Raw genomic sequence first — 18,923 nt, 5'->3', positions numbered from 1 at the left:
TCGTGAAACTACCAAAAAATCCAACAAATTCCCCAAAATGGAATCACCTTTTCCTGACAGGCTTGGTTACAAAAAAGATGGACACCTTGCAGATTTGTGTTATGCCTTCCATGGAAAGAGATGGAATGCCCCCAGATAATCTGTGTTTATCATGGATAACCAGGTGCAATAACACATCAAAACTCAATTAAACATTAACCTACAGCAACAATTGCTACAGAAGTGACATTTATTGATATTCTGCTGTATTTACAGGTTGAACATTGTAAAACTCCAAAGTGAATGACCACTTGGCAGAAAGCACAGGAGTGCACATTAAATCTACATTTCCAAAGCATCAGAGTCTCTGCTAACACAAATTATAAAAGCAAGAATTACAGGTATGTTAGGAATTGTCTCAAAAGTCCCAAGCCAAAGAAAAAAAAAGGCCTTTGTTTTGCAAGATGGTTTTTATACAAAGTTGCAACATGATCTTTTAGTTTTACACTACAGACCTGTTGGTGAAAACCCCTGGAGAGCCAAAAAGTTGGTGTGCGAAAGGAAAGGATACTACAACACCGAGAATAAAGACTGTTAAAAGTTAATACTTGTGCCACCTCTAAATTCCCAATGACACCTCGGAGCCTGGACTGCAGTGACCCCTTTTCCTCCACAGGCCCCTGGGTGCCGGGGGTCTGCAGCTCTGCCACCCTGCTGACACCTTCACAGGGCTGTCACCTCAGCTCGAGTCACCCTGCGTGCCAGGCAGGACAGGGGGACAGGGATGGACTGGGACGGACAGCAGGACAGGGGGACAGGGATGGACAGCAGGACAGGGGGACAGGGATGGACAGCAGGACATGGGGGACAGGGATGGACTGGACGGACAGCAGGACACGGGGGACAGGGATGGACTGGGATGGACAGCAGGACATGGGGACAGGGATGGACTGGGATGGACAGCAGGACATGGGGACAGGGATGGACAGGACATGGAGGACAGGGAGACAGGGATGAACAGGGACAGGATACAGAGTACAGGGGTGGACAGGACACAGAGTACATGGAGCACACAGGATGGATGGGACACGGAGCACATGGAGCACACAGGATAGACAGGACACGGAGTACATGGAGCACACAGGATGGATGGGACACGGAGTACATGGAGCACACAGGATGGATGGGACACGGAGTACATGAAGCACACAGGATGGACAGCACATGGAGTACATGAAGCACACAGGATGGACAGCACACGGAGTACATGAAGCACACAGGATGGACAGCACACGGAGTACATGGAGGTCCATGGGTTGTACAGGACACGATGCACACAGGCTGGACAGGATGTGGCACATGGGGACTGTACAGGACATGGGCTTACATGGGCTGTGCAGGACACAGAGCACAGACTGTCCAGGATGGGGTGTCACAGACTGTACAGGACACAGAGCACACACTGTCCAGGACGGGGTGTCACAGACTGTGCAGGACAGGGTGTCACACACTGTCCAGGACGGGGTGTCACAGACTGTGCAGGGTGTCACACTCTGCACAGGGTGTCACACACACTGCACAGGGTGTCACTGCACAGGGTGTCACACTCAGCCCAGCACAGGCAGAGCAGGGCAGCTCCCAGGCTGGAGGAGGAACTAAAGCAAGCCTGGCCCCTGCTGGCCCCGGGACGGCTCCTGCTGCCCAAACACCACAAACTCGGCTGAACAGCTCCATCAGCACTCACTGCAAGAGCTGCTTCACACATTAGCCACTAATGAGTCAACAATTACAGAATTCTGCGTTAATTATTAAAATTTTACACCTAAAAACAAATCAAAATAAATGCTTCTCCTTTTTTTTTTTACTTTTTCCAACAGTACTTTTATTTATTTATTTTAAAGCAGGTGATTATTTTTTCTTCTGCTCCAGAGCCTTGATTCACTTCCTGCAGGTGTCCTGCTGCTTCTTGGGGGGGATTTCACTAATGCAGGAAGACATTTGCCAGAAAACATCTGTTGGAGAAGGATATTGAACACCGACACTGCAGTCAGAGGGTTATTTTGGATAACAGGAGGATGTTGTTCACACAGCACAGGATGTCTAGGGGCTTATGAAGTGTCTCAGCACACAATGATGTGACTCCAGCAAAATTCTCAGGAATCTGTGCGTATTTTATGGGATAACACCAGGATTGTGTCCATTACTGCACACACAGCTGGAATACTGAACTCCAGCTTCTCACCAGATTCATTTCACCAGGTTGTATTTTCTGGTTTGCACTCATTATTGCCCTCCTAATTTTCTAAAAATTATCCCTGCTCTGAAATAAAACTAATCTCTCACTGTGCCCTTTGCATCACGCCCTGAAGAGGAAATCTAATCTAAGAAGAGTAATACACTAAAAATCCAAGTTTTTTGTGGTTTTTTTTTTTTTCACTCAGAATTCAGGATTAAAGATTTATTTTCAGGTGAAGTATCACAGTTGAAATATTTATGAATTATTCTGGACATTTATCTCAGCATATCTGAAAGTGCTTTTTGAAAATGTTCTAAAATGACACATAAATAAGAATTTAAACACTCCACACCTCCACACAAGCAAAGAATGAAGCCAGGTCTCTAAAACTGTAATTTCAAACATAGGAGAAGTCTATGCAAAAAGAAACCACAGAGTTCATTTAGGAAATAAAAAAATAAAGTTTGGATAAAGGAGCAAAATTTTTTAAAAAATTGTTCAGTCAGACAAAATACAGAGATAAAGCTGACTTTAAATGCTCACATTCCGTGACCATAAACCGGGGGGGAAATCAACCCTCTGGTGACTCAGCAGGAGTCTGGGAGGACATTACAGATCCTGAGGAGGTCACAAACCAGAACTTTGTTAAACAGAACTGAAACACGTAAAGAAATTGGCTGAACTATTTTTACACACTATCACCAGAGGAAAGCAGTGCACAAAGGCTGTTCTGTGCTGCAGGTTCTCCTCACAGCCTGGAAATGAAGTAGAATCATGGGCAATTTGCAGTTTCTAATAAAAGGGAAGTGCATTTGGAAACCCAAGGCTCGGTTTTCAAATCTCAACAATTTAATGACCCCCAATTTAAAGCTGGGGTTGGTTTGGTTTCTTTGACTGTCCCAGCTGCAATTGCCTCTCTGGGGAAATGGAGTGTTATTATGATATTTCTAAAGGGAGCATCATGTTGCATTCCCCAGCTGGGAAGCAACCTATTCCAGGATTTCCTTCCCCTCGGGGAGGGACAGTTAATGCCAGGCCATTATCTGCTGTGAGCAGGAAATTATGCTACAAGGCTTCAGCTACTTAAGCCTCCTCCTTTAAAGCCCCATTAAGGCAGCCAGGCTGAGGCTCAGCACTGAAGCAAAAGACTCCCAGGCACTCAGGTGTTTGTAAGATGTTCAGGCAGGACAGCTCAGGCGTGTGGGAGGGTGTGAGGAGAGCAAAGGTGTGCAAGGCTGTCACTTCTTCAGGAGCCTGGCAGCAGTTTCAAACAGCAGAATTCAGACAAATTGCTCGTTCTGGGACAAAAGCCAAAGGCAGTGGCACGCCCCTCTAACAACATTTTGTGACCTCTCCTTGGGTTTGGGACACACCGCGTGTTTCAGGCATGTGATTTATTCTCAAAGACACATTTGCCAAATCCACTGCAGAACCAAGGGGCAGGGGTTTTGTTCTCACAGTATTTAGTCAGGGAATCAAATGAATATCCATTCCCTCACAGCAAAACCTCAGGGAGAAATGTCCAGTGTTTCTCTGCCTCCCATCAGCCAGTCTGGGCTCTGCAGACTCAGAAGCTGGGTAGGGAGTACCAAGAAATAACTGTTCCCTGCTTCCTTGAGTTCTAAAAATATTCAACAATGGAAAGTGTAGCCCAGAAAAGTTATTAAATACAGTTAAAATCAAAGCAGAACAAATTCAGGAAAGCAGAAAATTTACCTTTAGTAAATAAAGAGAACTCTGGTCCTGGGAAGAGTGGAAAACGTATCTGGCATCTTCCTAACCTTTGCATAATTAATAAATCCTCTGAGAAACAGCAGAAAACCTGCAGGGGAGAGACACATTTGTCCAGTTAACACAGGTGTTGCTTCTTCAAGGAGAGGGAGCAGCTGAACCCCTGTCACCACCACAGAGGAACCTCATCACTGGGATGCACGGCAGCTGATCACACAGTAATTATTTTTGGTAGCAGTAACACCTCATCTTTCCATTTCAGGTAACTTCAGAAACAAACTTTCCTTGGGCAACCACAAAACCTTGGACTCCAAACAAGATCCAGTGACTCTCAAAGCAGGAAAGAGAAAATAAAACGAGGAAGGCAACAATCCACTCTTCCATTTAAGATGCAAGAACAGACAAAACATCAGTTACAAGCATTATTCTCTTCTTAACTTCTGGATGATGTCAGGATGCTGCCACAAAGAACTGGCAACAGAAGGACAGTGTTTACACGTGCCTTTAAAACCTGAATGTGTTCAGCCAGTGGAGCATGAGGCTCACATTTCATCTGGACATCTACACACACATATTTAACAGCCAGGTATGCTCACAAAATCCTAACTGACTTTACAGAGTTTTTAAGCATCTTTCCCCCCACAGCACTCACCTAGTACAAGGAAGACCCACCAAAGCCAGTACTGGCCATCAAAGTAACCAGGAAAATAGGTGGAGAACTGAAAAACAGCCAAAAAATACAGTTTAGAGCACATGGAAGTTTGTGAACCAACATCTATCCCCACCAATTTTAGCAGTAACCAGATCAGGGCTGCACACAAGAGAACTCATGCAATGCTGCATTTCACCAGCTGCAGGAATGAGTTACCTCCACAAACTGTTATTTATGGTTTTTCTGCACCAGCTCCAACAAGGGGAATGGGACAGATTCAACACCCAGCTATGAACTCTGGCAATCAGTGAGGCATAAGGACACTGGGCAAATATTCCAGTTTTAAATTGTGTCCTGGATGCTTAGAAAGCACAAATACAGGTTCTGAAAGGGCAGAGCAGGCTTGCAGCAGCACAGCACATTCATTACACTGTCAGGTTGGATGGTGTAACAGCTGGGAAAGAAATCCCACATTTGTGGAATCCACTGACAGGACTCCCAATTGGGAAATTAAAGGTACCAACACTGTGAGAGCACTGAAGTTCACAGTTTCAGTATAAATACAGTATCATTCCTCTGGGTTTGTTCTATTCAAGTTTAAAAACCTAACAAAAGGTAAGTTAGTTACTGACATTAAAATCAAATCCAAAGTTAATGTCACCTCCTTCTGTCACACCTCTTAATCCAGCAAAGAGTCCTTAACACCTCTGTACCAAGATGACCATAAAAATTGCCTACAGAAAAGTGAAGAGATGCTGTATTTACAAATTAGAACTCCCAGCCCCAAAAGACAGGGTAGGAAGTGACAGCTCTGACATGAACGCTCGTACTTCTACTTACAGCCAGCAAGCTGCTTTGCTTGACAGTCAACTTTCAGCCCGGAATGCCATCATTTCACAGGCTCCAAATAAAGATTTCCTGATGGAAATACTCTCTCCCAATCCCTCAAAAAACATAAGAGCAAAAAGCCCGGAGCAGGATGGCAGCTTGCTCCTGGTGCCTGCTCCTGTGCCGCGGGGAGGCTGCAGCAGAGGGCACCCACGGCCTTCTCCCACTGCTGCTCCAAGGCTCACTCCTGCCACGGCCCTCTTCCCTCTCCTCACCAGCATTTCAGAGATCTCCTTCTTTGCAGAGAGCCTAGGGCACAGCAGGCTGCAGAGGCCGAAGGCAGGGCTGATGTTTTCCCAGGATCAGAGGGGTGCTGCTGCTCAGCACAAACCACACTCTGAGCAGCCCAGTGCCTCTGGCAGACACAGAAAGAATCCCAGAATGGGCTGGGCTGGATCCTACAGCTCCTCTCTTCTGCCACAGACAAGGACACCTTCCACTATCCCAGGAATCCCTGTCCAGCTTAAACGTGGACACTCCCAGGGATGGAGCATCCCCAAAGCATATCTGGGTGTGCAATCTTTCTTTTCTTTTACTACAATTGTAATTCCAGCATATAAACAGAATACAAGTATGAAAAAGCTCTGTTCTTGTGAGAACTTAAGAGTAAAAAAAAATTTTTTGTTTGTTTTGGGGTGTTCTGATTTTTAAAAAAACACTAACTTTAATTTTTATCTATAGAAAAAAAACTTAAGTTTTAAAGTAAACTAGAAACTCTCTCCTACCAGGAGAGCCCCCAAAGAGTTACCCAACTTAAAACCCACAAACTCACATGTTCATACTGAACAAGTAGTTCAAAAATTATTTCATTATTAAAAAAAAAAAAAACAGCTAAATTTATCACTAACTTCAGTATAAGATAAAAATCTGCTGAGGAAAAAAAGAGTATCAGTGTCTGTACGTGGTTTTGCAGCACACAACTCACCCTGACAATAAGGATCCACTTAATAAGAGAGAGACCAAAGCCAGAAATGGCCCCATATCGTCCTGCAGCTGAAGTAGTCAGACAGAAAGACAGGAAAAATCCAATCCAGTTGAAGAGGAATGCCACTGAGAAAGCAGAAGAAAAGCAGCAGGTCAAGACACCTTTATATTCCAAGGAAAAAAAACATAAACCCCTTGCACACATGTTTTTCCTGGTGCTACATAAACATAAATGTGACCCTAACTATTCTGGGTCACTGCTTGGAAAAAAGTTCATTCCATCAGGTACTTACTGAAGAAAGTCAGCATGAAAATGCCATCATTTCCTATCCTCAGCTGGTCAGTGTCATCAAAGTCATCCCGTGTCACAAAGTCATCATCCTGCAATGCAGAGGGAGGCAGCACAAGGGGGATTTAGATCAGTCCAGTCTACACAGCAACCCTACTTCTGGGTGGGACTCTTCAAAACAAGGGCTGGAATCCTAAATCTCAAAAGGCTACAATGCAAGCATGAGAAAATTCTTGTTTCTCATCCTGAAATGGTGCAGGATATTAAATGTTATCTATATAATAGGAAATGTATCTTTATTTTTAATACAGTTGAGATCCAGCATGTTCTTGTTCTCACCGTGAAGAATTCTTCAACTCATCAAAAAATTATCATCTCAGCAAGGAATTTGGCTTCTGTGAAGAAGTGTAATGAGCAGTGGATTTCTCATGCTAGCAGGGGTGGAGGGAATGGCTGAACAAGAGATAATATTGAAAAAACAGAAAAATATAATTCTGATAGAATGGTTTTATCATCCTTGTATCAGCTACAATGACCTCCAGAAAAGTCAACTGAGTAAGCAGCAGGAGTATCAAGGGTAGATATGCCAGACAGCTGAAGAATTAATCCTAAATCTTTTTTAAAAATGAAAAAAAAACCAACAAAACCCCCAGTGTCAGTGCACAGGGATACAGCACAGTCCCTCTGTCAGCTTGCCAAGCTAATCTGGCTAGCACATGCTGGCATCACTGAGATGTCTGACATCATCACAGCGCTCACAGGGAAAAAAAAACAGCCACAGGACTCTCAGAAGTGTGGAATATCACCACCCCAGAAAGCTTCAAAAAACACAAAAAAAACCAACACGAGTGTTAAAAGTCATGCCACATGACGGGCAGGAGTTGAAGCTGAGCTGCCCCCAGCAGTGCAGGGACAGGCAGGACACTCACCCTGCCAGGAACCAAGGGAATGGTGGCCTCGGCCTTGCTCCTCTCGGCCTCGTCGTAGCTGGGCAGGGTGGTGGCCACGTTGTAGGACGGTGGCTTCGGGAAGCCTGACTCATCCTTGTAGTCAAAGTAAGCTGCACAAAAACAGTGACACGGGAGGGAACTCAGCACTTCCTCACCACTCCGTGCTGGGAACGAGCAGTGCTCCAGGTGACTCCCAATGAGCCCCATTCCCCAGGCTGTCTGTCCCCTCCCCACCCTTCTGCCCACCCCAGCCTGCTGCCATCCCAAAGCAGAAAGGGAAAAGCACAGGAGCACCTTCTCTGACAGCCAGCAATCCAGAGAACACTCAGTGAACATGTCTGGCTGTGCTTCTGCTTAAACCAACACCACATGCTGTGCCTCTGCTGACTTGGATACTCAGAAACAGTCACGTTTCCAGATCCAAGTGGTTATTAAAGTTATTAGTGACAGGACAGGAGGAAGATTCAAAGTCCCATCCTTATGGCCAAGTGCTTAGTTATTGGAAAGTGCAGGAAAAGTGAATTCTTTAAACCCTTTTAAGTAACAAATCCTTTAAGGAAGGGGCACAGCATCATCCAAATGCCAGATAAATGAGAAGGGAACCACAAATCCTCCCAGCACTTTGATTTTTAACTGTCTTCAATTTACTGAGAACACTGTGAACTGTAACTTGAACACCCCTTGATGGGATGACATCAGATGAGTGCAGCCAAATTGCATCTCCTAAACCACAAGCAGCGACAGGCTGTGTGGATCAATCCCGACCCTTGCAGCTTGGGAAGGTGCTGCAGAGCCAGCTGTGGATGAGGAGAGCAGTCGGTGGCAGCGGAGCAATGCCAGCCCTCTGCCCAGGTGACAGTACCTGTGCTCTCTGCAGAGATGCTGCTGTAGGGCGGCGGGGCGTCGTTCACCACCGGCACGGCCTCGCCCGGCTCCTCTTCATTCTGCAGCTGAACAGAACCACACCCCGGGGTCAGGGGGCTCCTCGGGGCTCTGACACCACCCCTGCAGCTTGCTGTGTGCACACAACACACTCTTCTGGAAGGACACTGCTCTGCAGCACCGCGGGACGCAGAGCAGCTGCCCAGCCTCCCTCCGAAGCATTCCCACTTGAAATGATCAATCTTTCATCCCTGCTTTAATGTTGTTTTTAAATCCTCTCCTCACACACCTGGACTCCAGCAAAGCACAGCACACAGCTTTGCGGTACCTTTCCATTTCCCTGGCACTTCCTCAGCTCACACTGCTTGGAAGCTGCATTGCATCTGTTTTTAGTCAAAGAAATACAGAGAGCTACCCAACAAAAGGCTCCATTGCTGCCTGTGGCTTTGCTAAGGAAGGATGGATACATTTTCCACGGATACATTACATAATGATGCACAGAAGTATAAATGTTGCCATTTCCCTTCAACCTTTCACACTGCATGACTGAAAAGGAGCGGGTTTATTTTGTGCACTGTGCTTCCCACAGGCTCTGTATAAATAACCAGGAGCTATCACAGATCCAGCATCATCCACACGAGGCAGGTGTGCCATGGCAGCTTTGATCAGGGAGCAGCAGTGCCAGGCCAGAAAGGAGGTTACAGCTGCCATCTCACGCTCTCCTTCCTTCCATTTCCCATCACCTCAGCAGCACAGGCACTGAGGTTTTCTGCAGAATAACTCACCTCAATCAAGCACCTCCAGACTGAAGCACTGGGGTGAGCAGGAGGCACTGCCCTCGTTTGAGATCACCACCAATGTCTCCTCCAGCTCTCCCTCCTGCAATCCCACACATTTGCTCCTGAAGCCATCCAGGATATTTTGCTTTCTTTTCTTTGGAGAGACATGCTGCCATTCTCCTTGAGTGTTTAACACAGGGATGGGGGCGTAGGGGGATGTTCTTATCTTATTTGTATCAGGAGAAAATAAATCAGCTCACTCTTCTAAATGCAGATCTTGGATATCCAAGTGTTCGGTGCTTTGGAGTTTTATTCCTTTGCTGCTTAACATCAGAGATCACAGAATGGTTTGGGTTGGGCCATCTCATTCTACCCTCTGCCATGGGGAATCTCTCACTGTCCCTGGCTCCTCCATGCCCCAGTATCCAACCTGGCCCTGGGCACTGCCAGGGATCCAGGGACAGCCACAGCTGCTCTGTGCCAGTGAAAGTCAATAATCTATAGTCTGCTCCAGATCACACTGCATCCACATCCTCTGTGAAAGTCCTGACTGTGCTTAGCAGATGACAAGTGGTTCTGCTGGCATGTCCAAGGGGTCAGCTGAGAGGGAGAAAAGGGAGGAAATTACACTGGAAAGCACCAGAACAAAATCAAGAGCACTTTCTGCCAGTCCAGGTGCAGTAAAACAGCAGAGCACCACCATCCTGCACTCCAGTTCCATGTCAGCTGAAGCTCACTCTGCTGCCCAGGAACATTTTCTGAACAGAATAGGTGGGGAAAAAAGAGTGCTTGGGTCAGCCCCAAGCTTTCTGAATAAGCAGTCCTCACATGACAATGCTGAACCATCTCCTTGAAGAAGGAGAAATGGGTGATCCGGATGAAAATTTAATCCATGTTCCCGGGAGCAGCTCCCAGCACAGCTGTCAGCAGGACCTGGCCAGATGTGAGCAGAGCAAACAGCCCCAGGGTGTGAGGCCCTGGGGCTGGAGGTGGCAGGACCTGCCTCACCTGCAGCTTTACTGAGCTCCAGGGCACCGAGCAGGGACAGGAGGAGCTGCAGCAACTCCCACCACACCTTCATCTTCTCAAAGCCTTTCCAAGGAACAAAAACGCCTCATTTTATAAACCCCACGGAGCTCAGCATTAGAAGTAAATGCAAACTAACTTGAGAAGCAATTGCCTATTAGAATATGCTTTATTTTTTTTATAAAAAGACAACATTACTCCAGAAATCCCAAGCCACCCTGCACAGAGGAAGAGGGGCAATGAAAGGGACAGGAAAACACAGAGCCAAACTGCTTGATTCAATCTCTGCCTAGAGAGGCTGACCCTGGATCCCTGGGCATGACAGGGGCAAAAAAATATTTAAAAAATTAAGGTCATCCCAACCCAAACTACCCTGTGACTCCATGATTCTCCCAGCTCTGTAGTTTATGAATTCTCAGAAAATGCTCCACCATGCTTATTGTCAGTCTATCCACAAAAATTCAGCACTTCTTTTCTCCCTCTGCCTGTGCAGGACCTGGTCTATCAGCAGGAGGAAAGGCTCTGTCACAGCTGGGACACTCTGCATTCCACGTGCCCTTTGCTACCTGTTCTCCAGGTGAGGGGGTGGCAGAAATTCAACCCCTCATGCCTGTAAGAAAGAAGGCAGCTACAGCCTGAGAGCACAGCCAGGAGGGAGCAGGGAGGAAAGCACCACGTGTGACAACACTGGAAGAAATGAAACAAAGAGGACACAGATATTGAGTGGAATATTAACTCCTACCACTGGTCCTTCTTTCAATAGTAAAAAGAAATACATATTCTTCCACCAATGTAATGTGGGAGAAAGCAGCTGAATTCACTGCTGCCTTCAAACATCCCAGTTCAGGTAATGGATAATGACACAAAAAATGCAGCTACTTTCTGAAGTTGAGCTGGAGGCTGTAGGAGGTTACAGTTATAGAAAACATATTTTTCTTCTAATGGACAAGGTACACAAATGCCTTCCAGCCTTTTTAATGATTCCAGGCATCTAAAATCAACTAAGTGCCTATTAGCAGAGCAGGGAGGGTTCATGTGACAGGAAGAGTGACTCATCAGGCCTCGCAGGGCTGCACTGCTGCCCCGGCCTGGCCCCGCTCCACCTGCCCTGCGCAGCTCCAGGTACAGACCCGCTCCCAGAGCATCCCCCGAGCCTGCAGAACCCAGAGAGCCCAGTTCAAAGCACTGTCTGACTCCAGGCTGCTCTGCTGAGGCCCTGGGATAATTCTTTCCTAGATTCACTGATGGATTTTAGCTTTTCAGGCAAGGTTCTGGATTTCGTGGCATAGAAAAATAAGACAGGCTTTACAGCCATGCATGTAGTTACTGAAACAGCTTGGCTGGGATTTTTTCACCAGACTGCTAAAACAACAGAAAGTTAACTGACAGAACACCCAAGGATATTTATTTTCAAAAAAAGAACCAGCATCAGAAGGCTGGCAATGAGCAGGACATCACCTCTGGTTGCCACTTGCCCTGACCAAGACCTGTCCCATATAAATATACAGCACGGCAACATAAAAGTTAAAATCTTCCAAGCTGTTTGGAAATATTTCCATGTAAACTTTGAAGAAAGCATTTCCAATAAATATATTGGTTAATTCTTCCAAATTTTCTAAACTCAGCATATGGGCTGCTCTCATAGTTTTGAGTCTTTATTTTTTAACTCCCCTTTGCCAAGTTCTGAGGCTGCACATGTAAATATTCTTTACACTAAATCAGCAACACTACATTAAACCAACATTACTACAAGCTTGGCCTTAGCAATAGATCACATATCATTACATATCTTCAGCCTTTTGGAAGTAAATTAAAGTCACTGCCAACTCTGAAAAGCAGAGTTATTTTTACTGACTTTCACTTTTCTTAATTAAACACACCCTGATTTAAAATCCTGACTTTTGCTCGATGTTGTTGCAAATTCCTGTAACTTAATATCAGCTTATTAATCAGCAGGAATAATGATAAGCTAGCAGACAAGCCAACCCACACCCTGCAGCTCTCTCCCTGATGAGCAAATAACTGTTTTCTCCCGCAGGCTCTTCCATTTCCCCGGAGCAGTGACAGCTCTGAGTGTCTGGCCCAGCCCCTCACTGGCACAGGTGTGTTGGGCACCTCTCAGGTGGCACATCTGGCACCCGTGCCAAGCCACCCCTCCCTGGGGAGATGCTGACGCTGCTGCCCGAGCCCTGAGCAGAGCCCAGCCCTGGGACTGACCTCCCTACGGTGCCAACCCGAGAATTTCCCCATGGAAAAGGGGCTCAGGCCTTGGCAGGGGCTGCCCAGGGGCGTTTGGAGTGCCCATCCTTGGAGGTGGCACCTGGAGGTGGCACTCAGTGCTCTGGGCTGGGGACAAGGTGGGCATGGGGCACAACTTGGACTCGATTTTTCCAAACCGAGTGACTTTGGGATTCTGAGGCACTCCTCCCTTTTAACAAAGGACTGAAAACTGTGGCCCCACTCCCCAAGCCCAGCTGTTTCTCCCCAGCTGGAGCAGCTCCCTGGCACCCAGTGAGCACACTCAGAGCAGCAGCATCCAGCTGAGGGGGGCGATGGCAACAACCCCGTGAGCCACCAAAAGGCAAAAACACAAACCAAAACCAATTTTATGTCCATAAAATACAACCTGTGCTCATGAGGGTGTTGTCCTCTGACTCACTGCAGCCAAGGCATGACACCACAGAAATGCTCCTCAATCCTGGGAAACAAGCTGGTCTAATTCCCTCATTTCTGTTCAAACAGGGAGTTAGACTGGTCTGGACAGACTGGAAACAAGCACTTGGGCCAGCACAAACCTGTGCCACACACTGGCCTTAGACTTGAGAGATCAAGGTCTTAATATGGAAAAAATAGGTTTTAATCTGGGATAGCTGTAATTAAATTTCCCACACTTAAAGCATAAGGCCTTCTCATAATATTTAGAATCAGATTAATATTCTTCTGGACATTAGGGTATTTTGATAAGACTTCTAAACATTTTAAAATATCACATTTTTTAAATGGTCATATGAAGAAGGTTAAGTATCTTCCATAGAAAAAAAAAATCCCATTGTGCCAGCATAGATCAAATTTGGATATTTCACAACAGGCAGGAACAGAATGACTGGATAGCCCTTGATACTGAATTTTGCTCACTCGTCCCTATGACAAAGGATCAGAATTCACACACAAACACAGAACTTTTGATCCTTGCTTTCTGTATGGTTACTCCTAAGTCATGATGCCAAACCCACAGAAAAAGGTTGCTCATCTCCTGGGAACACTTAACAACCCAAAGCCCTTGGGGATTGTTCCTACAGCTGCTTCCCAGTGGGGTTACTGAGCCCCACTGAATTTTAGTCATGAGAGCAAAGTTACTAAAAAAGCCCAACTCAGAGCTCAACACCATCCTGGTGCCGGAGATAATACTGTATTTAAAAGTTTGCATGCAAAGCTATTTTCTCCTGCTACACAAGCTGTGAGATGACCCTGGACTGCTGCTGCTTTCCTGCCTTTCCCACATCCTTTGATTTTTAGGGACAGAATGTATTTACATTCTATAATAACTTTTTCACACAGAATCACTAAACCCTTGCAAACTTACCTGATGGGTACTGTTGCCTACAGAGGTGGATGTTTCAGAGGAAAATAACCAGATTTTGGTCACCTGAGCACAGCTGAGACTGGACACAGGGCAGAGGCTGCACAAACAATTTCACTGCAATTTTTCTAAATTTACTGGGTTTATGTCAATGGCATTTCCTATTCTGCTTACAAACAGAACAAAATACATAAATAAATATGCAAACAACCTACCCTGCAACTTTTCTTACCATTCTTATCTTTACCCAGCACATTTTGCACACTGCAAGGACCTCACTGAGGAAACAGTCACTGACATTTCTGATTCTAACTGCTTACATGAAAAGATTTGGGATGTTCTCATTTTTTGTTTCAAGATGTGTGCCCATTTCAGCTGAAAAATTAAACACAAGCTTAAGGTACACACAAGGCAGGAACTGATATCTGCCTCCCTGTTCCACTCCAGCCTCCCCAGATATTAAAGAAGCATTGTAGCCCTTCATGGATTTCAACTCTATTACCATTCTATTTCCAGCAATGTATTTCTTCTACAATTTTCACAGAACAAAAAACAAACAAACAAAAAAATCTTTCTTCCTTATTTTTCCCATCGACACCTCCCTTTATGGAATGATTCATGATCCATGTAAACCTTCAACAAGTGGAACAGGAAGACACAACACTTAAAAAGGAATACATCTTCATTATTTAACACTCCCACCATTTCCTAGGTGGGTTTACATTACTCATACACCTCACATGTATTTTTGAACGCTTCAAGTGCAAAGCATGCCTGGAAAACACAGAGTGTAAATAAACCTGTTAAAGCTGGGCTATTTTTTCCAGAATGGAAGGTAATTTCTATTCCAAGGATGAAATACAGTTCTGCCAACTGAACTCTCAATCCAGGGTTATGCTGGAAAGGCTTTAAGTCCACTAATCCCAACAACATCCCTGTATAACTTTCCCAAAGGCAGACTGAAATGACAACAGCCTCTCAATGTCCCTTTTTGGGACACAGCAGTGCCCGGAATAACAGTACCAGGGTGGGCTGCAACTCTCTGTCCTTCTTCCCAAACCTCTCCATTCCCACCTCCACAAGCACCTGGCCTGCAGAGGAGGATCCAAATCCAGCAGCCTGAGCCTGTCCCTGCCCTGCTCCCCATGGAAGGGGTGGGGGAGGCTGAAATCCCTTCTCCAGAGTTTCAGTTTTATTTTGCACAGAGCTGCACTTCCTCAGTACGTGAGCGGACATCACTTTTTGCAGGCTACTTTTTATCAGATTATCTCGTGCCTGAACAAAGCCATGGGCTAGGAAGTTGGCTTTGGAAAATAAATGAGTGCACAGCCCTTGCACACTGTCCACGATGGTGAACAGACACGGGCTGGGAGTTTGCAGGGAAGAAAGAGGCTGCTGATGGAGCACAGCCCACATTCCCACCTTCCCACATCCCACCTGCACGGCTGAGGAAGGGCTGGGAGAGGAGAGGAAACACACAGATAAACTGGGGTATCGAGTTCTGTTGTGCTCAGATCATGGTCACTAACTCTCACCTTTTTTCCTGAAATTACAGACAATTGAGGAATCCTACAAATACTGTACAGGTTCCACAGTGCCCACACCTCAGTGCTGCTCCTACATACACATGGATACATCAGGAACCCATCCCAGAGTGAGAGTTACATATCCCTGGCATGCTTGGACAATCAACTTACCAGTACAGGAACCACCTACCTATATAACCAATTCCATTAATGCATTACCCCATCACCCAAAACCATCAAGCTTTAAAAATTCCTCCACTGACTCATTATCCAATAATTTAAAGGATTAAATGAGCTCGTTTTGAATTTCTCCAGGCTACCTCCACTGAGTCCTGTATTCACTCTAGCCCTTGCAGTTACCACTTCACTATCAGTCTCTCTTCCTTGGCACATGGTACATTCATTATTGTACATTCCCACACACAATAAGTTTCAAAATATGGGGGAGAAATTGGCACATTCAATGCTGCAGAAACTCTCCCACTCTCTCATCCTCTCTTTATCTAAATCTCAACTGCATCTCCACAGCTTGCAGGGTTTTGAAGCAGCACAAGCATTAGCAGCCAGTTCAGTGGTACCACACTTCGCAACGGGAACACCTGGGTTCTGGCAGAGGGCAAGGAAAAAGAAGCAATTTCTAAACAGCTGCACAAAAGTAAATACATTTACATGTGAGAATCTGCCTCTCATTCCAGTTTAACCAGTGGCTCCACAGGCCTCCATTATGTGCTTGTCTTTAGCAGTGCAAATCCTCTGGCACAGCCTGGATCCCTAATCTCCGCAGATGAGTCCGCCCTGGCTCTGCCGAGGTGTGAGCAGACACAACACCGAGCTGGCAAACAACAGCTTTACACACTCCTCTCTAGGGAAACCAGGAGTGTGTGCATCAGCCAGGGAACACCACAGCGGGCAGCAGGGTCCTTCAGTGACTGTGTCACCCATCCCCACTGCTCCGGGCGATGGGACGCGCTGCACATCCCTTGGGAAAGACATTTGTGAAGACACTTGTTGGGGTCAACACCACCAGCAGGACTCTGCCAGGAAAGGCGATTAGTGCAGAAACCTGGTTATCTGTCCCTAGCAGGTCCCAGAACAACACAAAGAGATTTGTCATTGTAAGTGAGCACATATGTCTAGCACTGAACAATTAAAAAAAAAAAAAAAAAAAAAAACCACTAAGTTTTACTTAACTTCTACATTTCCAGTATGTAAAAACACAGAAAACACAGAGACCTGCAGCTGTCAGACGAGACGAGTACTCCATCCCATGGGAGAGTGTATCTCAAACTCTGCCGAGCGCCAGCCTGCCCACGCCGGGAATGCTACCCAGGAAAAGTCACAACACAGCGATTTCTTGGGAGAGCCTGGGTTCAGCAGGAGCGAGCTGTCTGCTGTTTTGATGGATTTCTGCATTACTCTAAGTAAAGAATTCTCCATGTTTGATGTCGGAAAGGCGCCTGCCAGAACTGGGTCACAGCGGGGCTGACACCCGGCCCTCTCCGCGGGGCCGGCACTGCAGACAAACGGGAGGAGGGAGGGCAGAACGACCCCAATTGCCCAGGGAGCTCTTTCGGGCCAGCCCTGGCCTCGGGGCAGTCCGCACGCTCAAGATGGAAGGAGCCTAACGGTGACCTCGGCACGACGCGGAGCGGGGCGGTTCGCCGGCCGCGGCGGGGAGGGACCGGCGGGTCAGCGCCCGGCGCCAAGGTCGCCGCGGGGACCGGGCGAACGCCGGGACGGAGCAAACAGCGGCCCCGGCTCCGTGCGGGCCCCAGCCCCAGGGCAGAGCAAACAGCGGCCCCGGCCCCGTGCGAGCCCCAGGGCAGAGCAAACAGCGGCCCGGGCTCCGTGCGGACCCCAGCCCCAGGGCAGAGCAAACAGCGGCCCCGGCTCCGTGCGAGCCCCAGGACGGAGCAAACAGCGGCCCCGGCCCCGTGCGGACCCCAGCCCCAGGGCAGAGCAAACAGCGGCCCCGGCCCCGTGCGAGCCCCAGCCCCAGGACGGAGCAAACAGCGGCCCCGGCCCCGTGCGAGCCCCAGCCCCAGGGCAGAGCAAACAGCGGCCCCGGCTCCGTGCGAGCCCCAGCCCCAGGGCAAACAGCGGCCCCGGCCCCGTGCGAGCCCCAGCCCCAGGACGGAGCAAACAGCGGCCCCGGCCCCGTGCGAGCCCCAGCCCCAGGGCAGAGCAAACAGCGGCCCCGGCCCCGTGCGAGCCCCAGCCCCAAGGCAGAGCAAACACCGGCCCCGGCTCCGTGCGAGCCCCAGCCCCAGGGCAGAGCAAACAGCGGCCCCGGCCCCGTGCGGGCCCCAGCCCCAGGGCAGGGCAAACAGCGGCCCCGGCCCCGTGCGGGCCCCAGCCCCAGGGCAGAGCAAACAGCGGCCCCGGCCCCGCACGAACCGCGGGCACACCCCGCCCCGAGCCCGGCCCGGCCCCCGCGGCCTCCGCCCCGGGCGCTGCCGCCAGCGCAGGCCCCGCGGCCGCGGGAGCCGCCCGGGCCCGGCCCCGCCGCCCTCACCTGCTGGTAGCGGCCGGTGCTGGGCTCGGCGGCCGCCATGGTGCGCTGGGTGCGGGCCCGGGCGCTGCTCGCTGCGGGCTCCGCTCGCTCCCGCCCTCCCCGTCACGCTCGGCCGCGCCGCCTCCCGCCCCGCCCGCCGCCGGAGCCGCCCCGGGCCGCCGGCGGCGCTCCCGAGGGGCCGCGGGGCCGGCGAGGCTGGGAGGGAGCTGCGACTGCAGCGAGCCCAGGCTGCGACCGACGCCCGCCCGGTCCCCAGCCCACAGCACCCAGTGCCAGCTCCAGCCCTTCCTGGGACACCCAGGGATGGGATCCAAACCCCCCCGGACAGTTCCAGTGCCTGACACCCCTTTCCATGGGGAAATTCCTGCTGATGTCCACCCTGAGCCTGCCCTGGCCCAGCCTGAGGAGTCCTCCTCAGCAGAAGTTTCCTGAGGAATCTCCTCCTGTCCCTGTTCCTGGGAGCACAGCCTGACCCCACCCTGGCTGTCCCCTCCTGTCAGGAGCTGTGCAAAGCCACAAGTTCCCCCCGAGCCTCCTTTCTTCTCCAGGCTGAGCCCCTTTCCATGGGGAAATTCCTGCTGATGTCCAGCCAGAGCCTCCCCTGTCCCAGCCTGAAGCCATTCCCTCTCCTCCTGTCCCTGTTCCTGGGAGCACAGCCTGACCCCACCCCGGCTGTTCCCTCCTGCCAGGAGCTGTGCAGAGCCACAAGTTCCCCCTGAGCCTCCTCCAGGTTGAGCCCCTTTCCCAGCTCCCTCAGGAATTCTCCAGCCCCTTCCCAGCTCCGTTCCCTTTCCTGGACACGCTCCAGCCCCTCAATGTGTCTCTCACCATGAGGGGCTCTGAACTGGATGCAGCATTCAAGGCGCTTCAGCAGCGCCAGCACAGGGGACAGTCCCTGCCCTGCTCCTGCTGCCACACGATTGCTGAGACAGGCCAGGTGCTGTTGGCTTCTTGCCCTCCTGGGCA

The 18,923-nt window shown here is 48.9% G+C and overlaps 1 protein-coding gene across 1 annotated transcript; it reads right to left on the bottom strand.

Moving 5' to 3' along the window:
- Positions 1–211: 211 nt before the first annotated feature.
- On the bottom strand, positions 212–18,061 carry NDFIP1 (Nedd4 family interacting protein 1). Its single transcript, XM_021541274.4, has 8 exons — positions 17,958–18,061; positions 8,512–8,599; positions 7,629–7,759; positions 6,704–6,791; positions 6,412–6,536; positions 4,599–4,665; positions 3,932–4,037; positions 212–1,991 (listed from the first exon to the last, which is right to left on the bottom strand). Exons 1-7 carry the CDS (start codon positions 17,994–17,996, stop codon positions 3,934–3,936), a joined length of 642 nt encoding a protein of 213 aa, XP_021396949.1. The 5' UTR covers positions 17,997–18,061; the 3' UTR covers positions 212–1,991; positions 3,932–3,933.
- Between the last annotated feature and the right edge of the window lie 862 nt (positions 18,062–18,923).

This window comes from Lonchura striata, chromosome 13 (assembly GCF_050655825.1).
Source record: "Lonchura striata isolate lonStrDom1 chromosome 13, ASM5065582v1, whole genome shotgun sequence".
NCBI lineage: Eukaryota > Metazoa > Chordata > Aves > Passeriformes > Estrildidae > Lonchura > Lonchura striata.
The sequence above is the reverse complement of the archived record's forward strand: the minus strand, read 5'-3'. Positions and strand labels throughout refer to the sequence as shown.

Bases quoted from the DNA above. Each gene is read 5' to 3' on its own strand.
- NDFIP1 (XM_021541274.4), bottom strand. From the start codon at position 17,996: ATGGCGGCCGCCGAGCCCAGCACCGGCCGCTACCAGCAG. The intron at 8,600-17,957 runs GTGAGGGCGGCG...GGTTCTGTTCAG, and splicing joins GCACCGGCCGCTACCAGCAG to CTGCAGAATGAAGAGGAGCC. The intron at 6,792-7,628 runs GTGAGTGTCCTG...TCTGCATTGCAG, and splicing joins TTCCCTTGGTTCCTGGCAGG to GATGATGACTTTGTGACACG.